At 38.9% G+C, this 14,602-nt stretch overlaps 1 protein-coding gene across 1 annotated transcript; it reads right to left on the minus strand.

Moving 5' to 3' along the window:
- Positions 1-4,803: 4,803 nt before the first annotated feature.
- Positions 4,804-14,248, minus strand: LOC134821393 (uncharacterized). Its single transcript, XM_063832134.1, has 3 exons — positions 13,684-14,248; positions 10,714-11,935; positions 4,804-4,990 (listed from the first exon to the last, which is right to left on the minus strand). The coding sequence occupies exons 1-3, from the start codon at positions 14,246-14,248 to the stop codon at positions 4,804-4,806; spliced, it is 1,974 nt and encodes a 657-aa protein (XP_063688204.1).
- Positions 14,249-14,602: the final 354 nt, after the last annotated feature.

Below are 14,602 nucleotides of genomic sequence, written 5' to 3' on the forward strand. Positions count from 1 at the left end.
TTAATCACACTGAGGTTAAAACATTCTGAAACATTATAAACATTAGTATTAAAATAACTGAAATAAATAAACAAGAAATATAACAATCTCCCCGAATAAATGAACACAACTACAAAATCAAAATCGAAAAGAGATCCCGTGCGCGCACGCGCGCAAAATTTAAAACAGAGCTTACAAAAACTTTGACCTAAGATGGCGTCCCAGAGAAGACCCTTTCAAAGTGCCAAATTAAAAATGTGCACGGCACAAAATATAAATTAACTTTTTAACACAGGTTCTAAGAATAATGCCGATTTCCCAACTCTGGTAAAAATTCAATTAAACCTCCGACAGGTTAAATATAATAAATACGTCAGTCACGCTCTATTGAACGGAATACAAAACAATCAGAATTCAATTCTAATAAAGAGAAAAACATCTACTTCGGAAAATACCAAATTCAGGTGAATATGAAACATGAATGTGAAACGTAAATATGAAACCGTGAATATGAAATGTTTACTGATAGCCAGAGTTACTAGACGTTCTATCAGGTAATGGATACAACACTGTGGGAGTTCTGTCTCTACCAGATCTACGCAGTCTTATAGGATTGTCAATAGTTTTGGTTACAGCCTCATTATTACTTTCGTTTTCATTAATCACATTATCTGAAGGCACAATACTGTCATGAACATCGGAGGTCACAATATTTTCATAAGCATTAGGCCGGGAATCATCACCAATAGGAGCTAGGTGTTTATTGGAGACCGTCGCTTTCCAATACCCGTTGACGTATACCAGGAGACTGTAGACCAGCTATAAATGCCTCTCTTATGGCTTCATTCTGGTGTGTAGCCTCATTTACTGCACCGAAAACGCAGTCTTTGGCTAAAAATTTGAGATTTTGGTAATAGGCGTCCACTGTATTGGAGTCTTGCTTGCAAGTGTTAAGCAAGTGTCGTGCAAAAATGACGTTCCTCTTAGGATTAAAGACACTCTCCAATGCTGCAATTGAAGCTGTGTAATCAGCTGTCTCCGAAATATGAGCATAGATCTCCGTGCTTACATAGTTTACGAGTAGGTCCTGTTTGTTAGCCTCCGTAATGCTAGTGATTGATCCAATGAACTTCTCGAACCTAGCTTTCCAGTGCTCCCACTCCTTGGAACTGTTGGCAGCAGAGGGGTCGGCGCTAAAAGTCTCAGGACGCAGTAGTTTGTCCATAGTTGTTACCTCAGTGTGACATACATAATATGCAACACCTTAAATCATTTTCTATATCCCGATTATCTCAGTCGTCACAAATAAAAGGATCTTACATAAGTTTTTGATTAAGTATTATAAAACACATATTGAGTAACCACTGAAATAATATTCGGATGCATAACTTTTTTTAAAGCATCAATCAAAGCACCTTTGGGAAATTGGGTATTTGACCCTCCATTGTCATAAACGGCCCCGTTGGCGAACAAAAAAATTTCACCTTTCCCAGCTTAAACTTCGATACAGCTTCTGCGAGGGCGCTTACCGTACTATGCCCGTTGTAGGGCATTGTCTGAAAAAATATCTGTCGAAACAATATTTTGAATAACTGCTCTCAGAAGACGCTTGAGTGCAAGCTTGTGGTCGATGATTCGACATGCCATTTTTCTTTCCTGTCCTTTAATCCTTCTTCCTTTCTTTCTATAAATCGTTGGGGTATTTTTCAATCAAAGCAGTGGTGTACTTGCTTGGTTTGATCTTCAAACTTAGCTGGAGATTAGATATGAGTTTCTTTCAATATGTTGGTGAAACTTGTAAGATTCTTGTAGATACCAAATGAGACAACTGCTTACGTCATAAACCCCTAAATAGAACAACACGGTTAATCATCAATTACATTCAATTGTATTCATGAACATATTAATCATAAGTATATAACAAAACTCAGCATCAGGTGTCATATTTTCTGGTTGTACTAATATTAATATCACTTGAATTATTAGCTGTTTACAGTTTATACTACAACCCTATAACCATTAACCCTGCACAGAAATATTTCCTGATAACAATAATAATAAATTTGAAGAAGAACCTCCCTCAAAACGTCTGGGCTGATATTTAAAGTATTAAGCCATATCTTTTTGGTCGAAGAATCTAGCTCTGAAGTCTCTGTGATCTCCTAACCTGTGTACGTGTATGAATGTTGAAATATTAACATTCTGAGAGTGTTTAAAGTAATAATACATATTAAAATATTTATTATATATGTTACTTATTAATTGGCGCTTTGCGTGCAGCCTGCAAGACAGGATTAAATTCAAACAAGCTAATAGAGTATTAGAGATTAAACTATATATATATGAATATTTAAAGTGTTCGGCAATAAAACGTGGCCCTCTAATCTATAGGCCTTTAGTTTTACGAAATATTTACCGCGATCTTTCTGACGTTGTCAAAACAGTCTTGGTGTACGAAGACGTTCCAGGACGAGCTGGATTCTGAACATTTTGAAAACCATAATTTTACTCCTTTTCTTTCTATTTCCTGTTAACTTATTCTTTGCGATTCTATTTTCCTGACGTATATTAAATAATGATATATCAGTGTGCAGATATATTTTATTGCCATTAGTTAAAGGGTGCGTTGTTGGTAGTAACTTTGTATTTGATATCATCTCCCCAAACTCATTCCATTTATTTCTGATTGTCCAATAATTATTGGATCCTAACTATAACAGGGGCTCTGTTGGTTTTGTGCAACTTTGCAACTAAAATCTCGAATACAGCCCCCCTCTACTAGTTCTTCTATTTAATCCCATATCAAATATCAATTATCACCGTAATAGGCTCACCCTTCAATACTCAGCCATGTCGGGGGACTGCTCAACAGATCTGTTCACCTCAACCCGTCCCCTCTACTCCTTACAACCACTCGTAGCAGACAAAGACAACTTCACTTCTGTAGCTGTGGGGTTTGCAGTGCTGAACCTGGTCCTGGGAGTGTACACTATTCTAGCTAGCTGCTTTGTGGTTAGGTTCTACTGGGACAAGGCTAACAATCATGTCGTTCCGATGTTGTATTTTTTCATCGCTTCTAATGATATCCTGACAGGTTAGTTGAACTTTAAGTATGAACTTATTGTTAGTGTCCTGACATTTTATTTGCTCACCCCTGTTCATCAGTTCCCTTTTGATTTAAACGTATTGGTAATATGTATAATCAGTTTTATCAACAAAGAAGAGTAAATAACAAAACGTAAATTCAGCCAGAAAAATATTCACCTATTGCCATCCTAGGTTTCACAGCAATCCTACACTCAGTTCTCCTGATCCTACTTCTCTCCCTGCCCTGTCCTACATCACCCCACGTCTACAACCTGTCCTACCTGGCTAGCTTCCTGACCATGTGGACCCTGCGGATCTCAGTCTTCTACAACCTCCTCCTTTTTATCACCCGAACAATAAACATAGTGTCACCTTTCTATCCAGTCAGCAAGCGGCTACTTTTAGCATTCCTGATCACAACACCCTGGTTACCCTGGTTCCCTGTCATCATCCACCAGCTCACTGTCAAATACGAGGGAGCTGATTACATGGCGTTCAAAATGAGGATCTTATCCTCGTCTTCTCTCGTAGGAGAAGATCTGATTCACAGTATATTTGGTACAAGTCACTACCCTCCCCTTATCATCTGCCTGGTAATACCCTTCCTTCTCCCCACTGTGACAGCTGTGGTATCCCTGGTTATCCAGCTGAAATGCCTGCTATCTGGCTACTCACCAGATGGTACAGTTGAGAGAGACCCTGTCAAGGTGAGAGCAGCTGTCACCATCCTCCTCCTCACCCTAGTCTTCTCTCTCTGCAGCACCTCCTCTGTAACCTACTGGATGAGAGTTTGTCTTGATATTCAGGACGATTACATTAATGATAAGAATGTTGTGTGGGTGTACGTTACCGGGGTGACTGTTCCGTTTCTTAACTCTGTTATAGCCCCCACTGTGTTGATTTACAGGGGGAATAAGTTGAGGGAGATGGTACGGCATGTTTTGTTCGGAGTTAGGGTGAGTTCTACAGAGAGCAAGTCAGCTGCTGTGGCGACGGAGGTAACTAACTACAACCGAACTACTCTACAGATGCCTCACTTGAGTACGGTTGTTAAAAGTGATATTAATGTTCAGGGAGAGTAGAAGACAAAAAATAGTATTGTGGCCATCAAATATTAGCTGTATTGCTGCTTCTAACACGTCTTTATAGAAGGTAAAAAGATCTAACATTTGTGCTTTGACGACAGCCTCTTTCTATAAGAGCCTCTTTCTAAGGCTCACTCGGATCTTGTCCTCGAATCTGGCCAATGACACTTAATCCCTAAAGTCTCAAGTGTACTTATCGTAAGTTGTTCAACATTGAACAAAGCTTTGGCTTTTCCGGAAGACATCGGTACAAAGCCAAGAAATTTTCCCACGATCGATATCTCTTCCCCGATGGATATCCACCTCACAACGATGCTTAACTGGTCTACCTTGAAAAAGTCAAACATCAAATATATCGTTAAGTATTGTACTGATTTGCTGCATTAAAAGAATAAAATTAGGATTTGATTCTGTTCAATCAAAAATGAGGGGATTTAAGGATCTTAGATAACAACGAATTGTTCAGTATATTTTTAATGTTCGACGTCGTGTCAGACAGAATCTTCCCTCCATAAGGAGTCAAAAACCCAGGTGCAACTGTATTCATGTGTACCCTTAGTTATGTTATGTTAATTCATCCCGAAAAGTATTTTATCATCGCCTCGATGAAAATAACTAATAATCTATAATAACAAATAATGATATTTGTCAGTCAGAGGTACACAACATTGTTGTTTAAAACCCCTGTAAATTGTTGTAGGTACACGTCTACGTCCATTCCACTTTTGAATTGTGGCGGTTTTCGGATGAACATTGGGTTAATTCGTGGTGCGTTTCCGGTGGTGTCAGCTGCAGGTGCGGCGGGGGCAGCGACATGTCCTTGCTGGACGGCAATTTTCCTATTAAAGTACGGGTTAGTTGGGAGGTTAGTTAGATGTTTAGCATGTTACGTGCATTATGTTATCTTCAACAACTTGGTGACTCAGAATAATTTGCACGTGGTCAATCATGTTAAAGATTTGGTTACATGAGCGCACTCAAACGTTCAGGAATAACAGTTGGTGCCTGTATGAGCGTGAAAATATGCTGTATCAAATTTTCTAGGTTACTCAGCCTAGAAAATTATTAAGATTAAGATTATTTAATATTTATGAATGATACATTTGCGTATAAAATATGATATTTATGTGGCTGTTTTGACAACAATGTATTGAAAGGGCCGATTTCTCATAGGTCAAAGAACTGTCTATCTTAAATTTATTTCTATGGCCATTCATCCGCACATGCATGGAAAGGTAAAATTGCTAGTGGTGAACTGTGAAGTAGCCTACCAGCTTTTCACATAACAAATTGTAACCTTCATATACCACTCTCGGAGGAAAGGCTTTAGAGTGGTTTAGATCCCCCACCTCACCTCCAGCACAGTCCAACATGAGAATCATACTCGCCGCCCGTCCAGCCATCTCTCTGCCAAGGGGGCCATGTTTACCCTCTTTCTGGTTCATGACATGTGCTTCGATGTTATGCACTAGTTTTGACCAGACAGAGGTTCTCTTCCCCGCCTGGTCCCTGCTGGTAGCTGGTGGTACCCATTATGCTTCGAATCTCCTACTTGACAACACTTGCACCAAAGGCGCCCAGAAACGATCTAAAAAATAAAAATCTGGTGTTAACCGAGCTCCACCAAGTTTGACTCTTACACGTTACAATATATAAATTATTGATAAATCAATATTAGCTTATAAGATATAACCACATGACATTCGTAAGATTCTTAAACTAATAACAACACTACGTGTTGACAGGCGAGGAAATTTTTTCTTCTTCTTTTTCGGAAGAGGTAATTCTTTTTTTCGCACAGCAGGCACTACGTGGATTATACAGTTCGACATGATCTGCTCAGTAGAGTCTGCGATTATGTCACCATCCTCCTCCTCACCCTAGTCTTCTCTCTCTGCAGCACCTCCTCTGTTACCTACTGGATGAGAGTTTGTCTTGATATTCAGGACGATTACATTAATGATAAGAAGGTTGTGTGGATGTACGTTACCGGGGTGACAGTTCCGTTTCTTAACTCCGTTATAGCCCCCACTGTGTTGATTTACAGGGGGAATAAGTTGAGGGAGATGGTACGGCATGTTTTGTTCGGAGTTAGGGTGAGTTCTACAGAGAGCAAGTCAGCTGCTGTGGCGACGGAGGTAACTAACTACAACCAAACTACTCTACAGATGCCTGACTTGAGTACGGTTGTTAAAAGTGATATTAATGTTCAGGGAGAGTATAAAACAACAAAGTTCACAATAGTATTGTGGCCATCAAATATTAGCTGTATTGCTGCTTCTAACACGTCTTTATAGAAGGTAAAAAGATCTAACATTTGTGCTTTGACGACAGCCTCTTTTTAAGGCTCACTCGGATCTTGTCCTCGAATCTGGCCAGAGACACTTAATCCCTAAAGTCTCAAGTGTACTTATCGTAAGTTGTTCAACATTGAACAAAGCTTTGGCTTTTCCGGAAGACATCGGTACACAGCCAAGAAATGTTCCCAGGATCGATATCTCTTCCCCGATGGATATCCACCTCACAACGATGCTTAACTGGGCTACCTTGAAAAAGTTAAACATCAAATATATCGTTAAGTATTGTACTGATTTGCTGCATTAAAAGAATAAAATTAGGATTTGATTCTGTTCAATCAAAAATGAGGGGATTTTAGGATCTTAGATAACAACGAATTGTTCAGTATATTTTTAATGTTCGACGTCGTGTCAGACAGAATCTTCCCTCCTGTACTGTATTCATGTGTACCCTTAGTTATGTTATGTTAATTCATCCCGAAAAGTATTTTATCATCGCCTCGATGAAAATAACTAATAATCTATAATAACAAATAATGATATTTGTCAATCAGAGGTACACAACATTGTTGTTTAAAACCCCTGTAAATTGTTGTAGGTACACGTCTACGTCCATTCCACTTTTAAATTGTGGCGGTTTTCGGATGAACATTGGGTTAATTCGTGGTGCGTTTCCGGTGGTACAGCTGCAGGTGCGGCTGGGGCAGCGACATGTCCTTGCTAGACGGCCATTTTCCTGTTAAAGTACGGGTTAGTTGGGAGGTTAGTTAAATGCTTAGCATGTTATGTGCTTCAACAACTTGGTGAGTCAGAATAATTTGCATGTTGTCAATCATGTTAAAGATTTGGTTCCATGAGCGCAGGAGTAACAGTTGGTGCCTGTATAAGCGTGAAAATGTGCTGCATCAAATTTTCTAGGTTACTCAGCCTAGAAAATTATTAAAATTAAGATTATTTAATATTTATGAATGATACATTTGCGTATAAAATTTGATATTTATGTGGCTGTTCTGACAACAATGTTTGAAAGGGCCGATTTCTCATTGGTCAAAGAACTGTCTATCTTAAATTTATTTATTTTTCTTTGGAGTAGCCTACCTGCTTTTCACATAACAAATTGTAGCCTTCATCTACCACTCGGAGGAAATGCTTTAGAGCGGTTTAGATCCCCTACCTCAGCTCCAGCACAGTCCAGCATGAGAATCATATTCGCCGCCAATAAGTTGTGGAGTGGTTTTTCCGAAAGCCATATTGATGCCGGATGAAAAGTTTGTTCTCTTCCATGTAATCAGTGAGTTGCTTGCCGACAAAGTATTCTATAAGTTTTCCTACAAGTGGAAGGATGGATATTGGCCTGTAATTATTAGGATCATCTTTCATTCCTGCCTTATGGATGGGAGTTACTCAAGCTTTTTTACAAAGGGTTGGTACAACACCTGTATTAAGGCTTAAATTGACAATATCGGTCAGTGGCTCAACTACTACTGGCACATCGTCATATGAGGCCTTGTCTCTCTTGAGCTATGATCGATTCATAAGTCTTCTAACATAAGTCCCTATCGGTTTGGCAGACTTCTCTTACTCTCAGACTCTCCTTTTTTGAGACAAAACGACGGAGCAAAACGTTGTCATTCGTTTCCGCTTTCTTTGAGAGATTGTTGGACCAGAGGATTTCGCCAATGATATCATTACGGCAACATGATATCAGAGATATAAATGCATACAAATTGCAATGCAAAATAAAAATGAGCAATCATTTTATTTGTAAGTGCTTGTACATAATATAAGTATAATATTAATTTGTTTTGAGGTTGAATGTTTCTTACTAGTACAGATGTATGTAACGTCTTGTTACTCTTGTTTTAATGCCTCCATTGGAAACTTGCCAGTAAGACCTGTGTGGGATTATATTTTAAGTTAATTATAGTCTTGAAAGACTTTACAATTTACATAATACATAATATGCAACACCTTAAATCATTTTCTATATCCCGATTATCTCAGTCGTCACAAATAAAAGGATCTTACATAAGTTTTTGATTAAGTATTATAAAACACATATTGAGTAACCACTGAAATAATATATTCGGATGCGTTACTTTTTTTAAAGCATCAATCAAAGCACTTTTGGGAAATTGGGTATTTGACCCTCCATTGTCATAAACGGCCCCGTTGGCGAACAAAAAAATGTCACCTTTCCCAGCTTAAACTTCGATACAGCTTCTGCGAGGGCGCTTATCGTCGTATGTAGGGCATTGTCTGAAAAAATATCTGTCGAAACAATGTTTTGAATAACTGCTCTCAGAAGACGCTTGAGTGCAAGCTTGTGGTCGATGATTCGACATGCCATTTTTCTTTCCTGTCCTTTAATCCTTCTTCCTTTCTTTCTATAAATCGTTGGGGTTTTTTCAATCAAAGCAGTGGTGTACTTGCTTCGTTTGACCTTCAAACTTAGCTGGAGATTAGATATGAGTTTCTTTCAATATGTTGGTGAAACTTGTAAGATTCTTGTAGATACCAAATGAGACAACTGCTTACGTCATAAACCCCTAAATAGAACAACACGGTTAATCATCAATTACATTCAATTGTATTCATGAACATATCGATCATAAGTATATAACAAAACTTAGCATCAAGTGTCATAATTTCTGGTTGTACTAATATCACTTAAATTATTAACTGTTTACAGTATACACTATAATTCTACAAACCTATAATAATTATTATAGGTTTGTCATCTCCTGTCACATGTTTCTATTCAAGCTGTTCCAACTTAGCTTTTAAGACTCTAATTAACTTTGGAAGACTTTTCTTAATCTCCTTTATGACATGTTGTCCCTCAAACTTACTTGCTCGTCGTCTTTGCATCCTATCCCAGATATTGTATCGATGTACCTCCATTTTGAATGGTGTAGCTGAGGCGTGATCATAGGTGATGGACATATCAAAATTCGGAGCAGAATGAAGCAAATGAAATGTGGTACTGAAATTAGTGTTCAGAGGTGAATTTCCTTCATTATTTTGATAAAATTTAGCATCAGGTGTCATATTTTCTGGTTGTACTAATATTAATATAACTTGAATTATTAGCTGTTTACAGTTTATACTACAACCCTATAACCCTGCACAGAAATATTTCCTGATAACAATAATAATAAATTTGAAGAAGAACCTCCCTCAAAACGTATGGGCTGATATTAAAGTATTAAGCCAGATCTTTTTGGTCGAAGAATCTAGCTCTGAAGTCTCTGTGATCTCCTAACCTGTGTACGTGTAGGATACAAGGATACAAGGATACAAGGATACAAAAGTGATAATTATTTTATTGAATTCACAATAGTTATAATTCTGAAATAATTTAAGGTTACACAATTCTAGTTATTTACAGATGTGTAGGGATAAAATAGAAATGTTTTATAATACTATTTTTGAGGTCCTATAGCATTATGCATTGGCCAGTATTTGAGTGGAAATCTGGGCTCTTATAGTAGGCTGTAAAATTTTCGTTCACAGAGAGAATTGAATGGATTGCTCTTGCTGTGGCAGTAAATTTTGTAGGGTCTAGTGTTTTATCGGATAGCAAACCGGCTAGGTCAGTAATATTTTTGGGATGGAAGTTAAATTTTTCTCTAACTGAGGAGTAGAGTAAACAGTCAGTTAGAACATGAATTTCGTCCTCAATAGACTTAAGCCCCTTGCTGAAAAAGCAAAAAGTGCACCATCGATGTTCTCTTGGTACTAGGGGGGTTTCGTAACGGCCCCTCTCAATGTAAAGATTGTGGCAACTAATACGAAACCTTGTTAAGCTTTTCCGAGCATCGGGGATCTTAACCACTCCTAAGTATGTTTCTGGTTCAAAATCATGTTTAATTTGATTGTAGAATTCTAATTTAGGTGAGGATGCCTTGGCAGATTTCCAGGTATCCACAAATTCTTCCCTCATGTTGTGACTGATTTGGGTAGAGAGCTTGGATTTTGAAGAGGATGAGTGGGGGAAGTTATATTTGGTGAGAAGATTAGAGATGTTGGTGTACCAAGGAAGGCCCAGCATAATCTGCTCGTGAAATGCAGCGGAGAGAAGTTCATTTTCAGTGCTTTCAAGGCGAGTATAGAAATCTATTGCAAGTTTGCAGGCTTCAAAGAAGAGGGGGTGGCGCCCACTTTCGCCCCAGCAGCCTATATTTGATGCTTTTGAATGGACAGACAAAGACCACTTGATCAACTTAAGGTGGAATCTTTCATAGTGGTCTTGTGAGATGTACCTGAGAGTATGCTGGGGGTTGGCTTTGCTATCTGTTTTGGAGAGGTATCTCATGGTTTTTGAGTGAGGACATAAGATTTGGCAGCCATAGAGCAGTATCGGTTTTATTAGAGAGTCAAATAGAATGTTTAGAGAACGGTGAGAGAGGGCATCTTTGACGATATTGCCTTTGAGGCCATAGAGAGCACGGAGAGCCTTGGCCCTCAGTTCAGTATTTGCTGCTGTAAAAGATCCATTTCTGTGGAATATAATGCCAAGATAGCAGTATTTTTCGGTGTGTTGGATGGGCTGGCCTCCCAAAATGAATGTTTCATAGGATTGTTTTCTTTTAGGAGGGCAGAATATGAGAATCTTGGTTTTTTTAATGTTTACTTCAAGGCCCATAGAGTTACAGAAGTCGAATAGGATGTTTATATTGTCTTGCAAGGCCTTGGGACTTAGGGCAAGTAGGACAAGATCGTCAGCCCAGAGCAGATGTGATATTAGGACGTCAGCTAGAATAGGATAATCACCAACAGATTTCAGGAGAGATGACAAGTCGTTGATATAGATTTTAAAAAGGTCCGGTGATAGAGGGTGTCCCTGCTCTGTTCCTTTTCCAATGTCAATATTAGGGGACAAGAGTTTGGAGATTTTTATATGAGCTATTGAGTTTCTATACATATCACTTAGGCAATTGAAGAAGTTTCCAGTTATTCCAAGGCATGTTATTTTGTGCAGAAGGAGGTCCCTACATACAGTGTCAAAGGCCTTTCTTAGATCAACAAAGCATGCATAGAGGCGAGCTTTCTTAACCTTGGTATATTTGTCAATGACTGTCTTAAGGGTAAAAACGTGGTCATTTGTTTGGGCACCCTTCGAGAACCCTAGTTGTTCTTTTGGGTCAGGGCAGTAGAGCTTTTTGAAGTGCAGGAGACGCTCAAGTAAGATGCTAGAAAACAGTTTACCCATACAGCTACCAACAGCTATTGCTCTGTAGTTGTCCGGGCTGAAAGGGTTGCCAGACTTGTAAATAGGAGTAATGATGCTGGTGTGCCATGGATAGTAACCGGAGACCAGTGAGTGGTTGAAGTTTTTGAGGATGGCTTTGAGACAAAGCGGAGTTACGCTCTGAAGCATCTCGTTGGATATCAAGTCGTTTGAGCAACTTTTACCTTTTTTGAGATTTTTGATGGCAGAGGTCACTTCAGATTCTGACATGAGCTTATTTAGGATATCCAGATCTGGTGGTTCAGGGTAATGTTTGTGATTGTGGTGAGTGAGATCTGGCTCCTGGTCTGGTTTTTTATAAAGGGATGCAAAGAAGTCATGGAAGCTAGCTAAATCAAATTTGTCAAGTAAGGGGCTAGTGTCATGTTCTTGTTTAAGCCGTTTAAATTTTTTCCAGTCCAGTATGTGACCTTCTTCTATAGCTTCATTTAACTTCTTAAGGAAAGCTACTTTCTTACTGTTTACAAAATTGCTATGCTTGTTGCGTTGCTTAAAATATTCTAGTCTGAGGATACTGTTACAGTGCTTACTACCAAGCCGATTTGCTAGCCTATTAAGGTTCCGCCGCGAGGAGTTGACTTGTGGGTCGAACCATTTTTTACGGGCAGAATTTTTGGGAGGCTTTTTCACTTTTAAGGCTATATCAGCAGCACTGTGGAGACATTTTATGACTGCATCGTTCAGTTCGTGATTGCCCTCCAGAGTACTGCTAAATTCATTTGTCACAATGCTTTCCAGATTGTTGATAATTTCGGGCGAGGTAAGGGCTTTTTTAAATAGTGAATGGGAGGTGTTGCTGTCCCACTTATAGCCACAAGGAAAGTTAGAAAAGTCTGGGAGCTGGAAGTTTGCGACAAATGGTTCAAATGTAGTGAGTTTCAAGACTAATGGACAATGATCAGAGTATGATGTAAACTCTTTTACTTGGAGAGAGTTTACATGATCTCTTGCCCATGAGGTGATTACAAAATAGTCAACCACACTGCTTCCATTGTATTTGTGACAGGTCATTTTTCCAGTGGTGTCCCCAAGGGTACGACCATTAAGAATTTTGAGTTGGTTATTGATGACCATGTCAAGGAAGTGTTGGCAGTGGGGTTCAGATATTGTAAGGTCAGAATTGTTTCTTGGTTCTTCTATGTCGTGCTCGAGTCCAATGTCGTTATAGATGTCATGGATGGCAGGTGCATTACAGGAAAGGATATAGTCTGGGAGTTTTCCAGTTCTTGCATTTGCATCGCCACACATAATAACTTCTCCCTTTTGACGTAAACTGATACAGATAGAGTCAAGAGCAGAGAAGGTATTAGCAGTATAATCTGGATTCTTCTTGACATAGGACGAGTATGCAGGGCTAATATAATAACATACCAAAAATAGGTCAAAATCAAGTTTAAAAAAGTTCTTGTCCAGTTTAACAACAATAATGTCATCAGATTCATTACAAAGCACACTAGAGACACCTTTTCTTAGGTCATTTTCAGCAAGAATGCAGACCCCTCCTGAGCGTGAATTTTTGCGGTTGCTATTAAAAGAGAGGTATCCTTCAATCTTAACTTGCTTCTTTGTTTCTTAAAGACAAAGAATGTTAGCTTGTTTGAGGATTGACAAAAATTCGCTATTTTCAAATTTGTTAGACCCGTCTCCTGTGCTGTCCTGGATGTTCCAGGACATCACAGCGACTTGATCTCGTGATACTTGTTTTTTCTTGAATTTTAGGGTTAATCTAACGCTCTGTAGGGGGCTGCTTTCTATGGGATCTCATACCAAAGGCACGGTATAGGCCAAGTTTTATATTCAAACAAAGTTTTTTCAAACCATACTCTGAGACATGAAGTTGGTCCTCCTTCAACGGGTTAGATGGCACGGGAAAAGTTTCCAGTATTGTTTACAGTATATAGGCGGCGGTAAAAGTCACTTAACCCTCTTTTAGCTGAGACAAATTGGGTTATTTCTGAGACGAATTGGTTGGTAAGTTCACTGATTAATCCAGGGGTTGGGGTGGGTAGGGAGATGACAACCTTTGCACTGGAGCTCGAGAGGAGTTTATCGATGACTGATTTTGCATCCTCAATCGCTTTATTAACAGAGCAGGTTCTGTATCTGTAGTCATTGACTCCAAGCTGGAGAATGTAACAGTCGACCTCTGGCTGTTTAATGACATCTCTCATACAGTGGTCTTTTATCATGTCAGTATAAGAGCCTACTTTCATTTTTTCCACCTTGAACCCAGAGGAAAATGACTCAGGTAGAAAGTTGTTCATCTGGGAGTCATGTAGGAGTAGAACCTTTTTTGGTTTTCGCGTTTGTCTACTAGGGCTGTGGGTTGGGTGGTTCTGGTTTTGAGGATGAGGCGATGGCTTTTTTCTGGATGGGGTGGTGCGGTCATTAAGCTGGAGAGACTGTAGGCAGGCCTTAGAGTCATCTACTTTGTTCTTAATTGCAGTGACATCTGCTTCGAAGGCTTTAAGGGAGGTAGCAGTTTCATGTTGTTTTTCGTTTATGCTGCTCGTTATATCCTCTAACTTTTCAAGTCTCTTGTCCATAGTGTTGAGTTCATTAGACAGGTTAGGGGGGCTGACACTACCTTTTTGATTGGAATTACTGTCAGAACATAAGACAAGTGTTTGGAGGGTGCTATGTTGTAGACTTATTTTGGATTGTAGATCAATAACAGAGTTTTCCAAAGTTTGGAGGGAATGGGTAACGCATTGAATGTGTATGAATGTTGAAATATTAACATTCTGAGAGTGTTTAAAGTAATAATACATATTAAAATATTTATTATATATGTTACTTATTAATTGGCGCTTTGCGTGCAGCCTGCAAGACAGGATTAAATTCAAACAAGCTAATAGAGTATTATAGATTAAACTATATATATGAATATTTAAAGTGTT

This window comes from Bolinopsis microptera, chromosome 9, assembly GCF_026151205.1.
Source record: "Bolinopsis microptera isolate Bmic1 chromosome 9, MBARI_Bmic_1.0, whole genome shotgun sequence".
NCBI lineage: Eukaryota > Metazoa > Ctenophora > Tentaculata > Lobata > Bolinopsidae > Bolinopsis > Bolinopsis microptera.

Excerpts from the sequence above, each read along its gene's own strand:
- LOC134821393 (XM_063832134.1), bottom strand. The coding sequence starts at position 14,248 with ATGGACAAGAGACTTGAAAAGTTAGAGGATATAACGAGCAGCATAAAC. Across the intron at positions 11,936-13,683 it reads CCCAACCCCTGGATTAATCA|ATCTGGATATCCTAAATAAG; the intron begins GTGAACTTACCA and ends CTGAACCACCAG. Across the intron at positions 4,991-10,713 it reads AACCCCCAGCATACTCTCAG|GAAAATTGCCGTCCAGCAAG; the intron begins GTACATCTCACA and ends GTACTTTAATAG.